Here is a 1,069-nt window from a genome sequence, read left to right as displayed (position 1 = left end):
ATGGATACGGCCAGCAGCCATCAGCGCTACTCAGTTGCCTGGCCGGTTTGAATTCATCACCTACGAAGGCTACGAGTGATGCTAATCCGAAGAGGAGTCGATGCCGGTCTCAAACTCACCCAACTTGAGTGATCTGAGTTGAATATTCTTACCAGTAACAATGCCATGATTTTTCAGGAAGTTCAGACCTTCAAACAGGTTGCCACCCTGACAGCCCCTCGCTCTGAAGATGAAGTAAATCTTAGCTGTCATTCAGAGAACGCATTGCTATCGCCCGTGGTTGAATGCATTTCTCTCACTTGGGACATCCATTAGCAGGATTGCAGCATGAAGTGAAGTAACCGACAGATAGGATATCTCTGAAGCTACCGCCGGACTTGATGCACACACGATCATTGAGCATTCCGGTTGGGCTTACAGCCCAGCAGTTGTTACAAGCACTTTGATCTCTGAAAGATGGACCTCCATCCAGGAACTACCATAACAGCAGTAGAGAGGACTACCTCACATGCCCAATGACTCCAGCACAAGAGGCAAACTTCTGCCGAGCGTCGAAGTTGCTTGGTAAGTCCTTCAATTCCGGCTTTGTGGGTCCGAGGAGGCGAGTTTCGTCATCAGAAGTAGAAGAGGGCTTCGGCCCGTTGGGACACCCAGTGGGGACATCTTTGATTGACATACCTGTCGAATAGTAGCACTGGTTCTCGACTTTGCCGCTCGAGGTAATGTTGAGCATGAAGTTCATCGCGTACCCTTGAAAGGTGGCTGATCTTTGGAGGCCGTCCACGACTGCTGCATCGAGTTGATTTTGTCAACCATGGATTGCAATAAAGCCGGCTTAGTGTTGTTGAAGAGCTCAATCAAGGAGTCAGTTGGTACTTCTTCCTTCAGAAGCACCTCATCCAGCTGATCTTTGAAGCGGGAGAAATGTTCAGAGTGCTCATCGGGAGTATAGACGGAACCTCAAAAGAGAACCACAACGCTTGAGCGAATACACCTGAAGCGTTTATACCACTCAAGTCAGTGATCTTGTCGAATACGCCTCGGATGTGCGGACTGTCACCCTGAGATA

General features: G+C 49.1%; 3 protein-coding genes across 3 annotated transcripts; all 3 read right to left on the bottom strand.

The window, feature by feature from the left end:
* Positions 1–81: 81 nt before the first annotated feature.
* On the bottom strand, positions 82–252 carry Pmar_PMAR013570 (hypothetical protein; the record flags this gene model as incomplete). The annotated part of the gene is made up of 1 exon (XM_002775986.1): positions 82–252. One exon carries the CDS (start codon positions 250–252, stop codon positions 82–84), a length of 171 nt encoding a protein of 56 aa, XP_002776032.1.
* Positions 253–295: 43 nt separating this feature from the next.
* Pmar_PMAR013569 (conserved hypothetical protein) lies at positions 296–676 on the bottom strand (the record flags this gene model as incomplete). Its single annotated transcript, XM_002775985.1, has 2 exons — positions 296–449; positions 504–676. The coding sequence occupies 2 exons, from the start codon at positions 674–676 to the stop codon at positions 296–298; spliced, it is 327 nt and encodes a 108-aa protein (XP_002776031.1).
* Positions 677–749: 73 nt separating this feature from the next.
* Pmar_PMAR013568 (hypothetical protein) lies at positions 750–959 on the bottom strand (the record flags this gene model as incomplete). Its single annotated transcript, XM_002775984.1, has 1 exon — positions 750–959. A coding segment is annotated over one exon (210 nt), but the record flags the coding sequence as incomplete, so codon positions are not given.
* Positions 960–1,069: the final 110 nt, after the last annotated feature.

Source organism: Perkinsus marinus (genome assembly GCF_000006405.1).
Source record: "Perkinsus marinus ATCC 50983 genomic scaffold scf_1104296954976, whole genome shotgun sequence".
In the NCBI taxonomy this organism is placed as follows: Eukaryota; Perkinsozoa; order Perkinsida; family Perkinsidae; genus Perkinsus; species Perkinsus marinus.
This window is presented reverse-complemented; position numbering and strand designations above follow the sequence as displayed.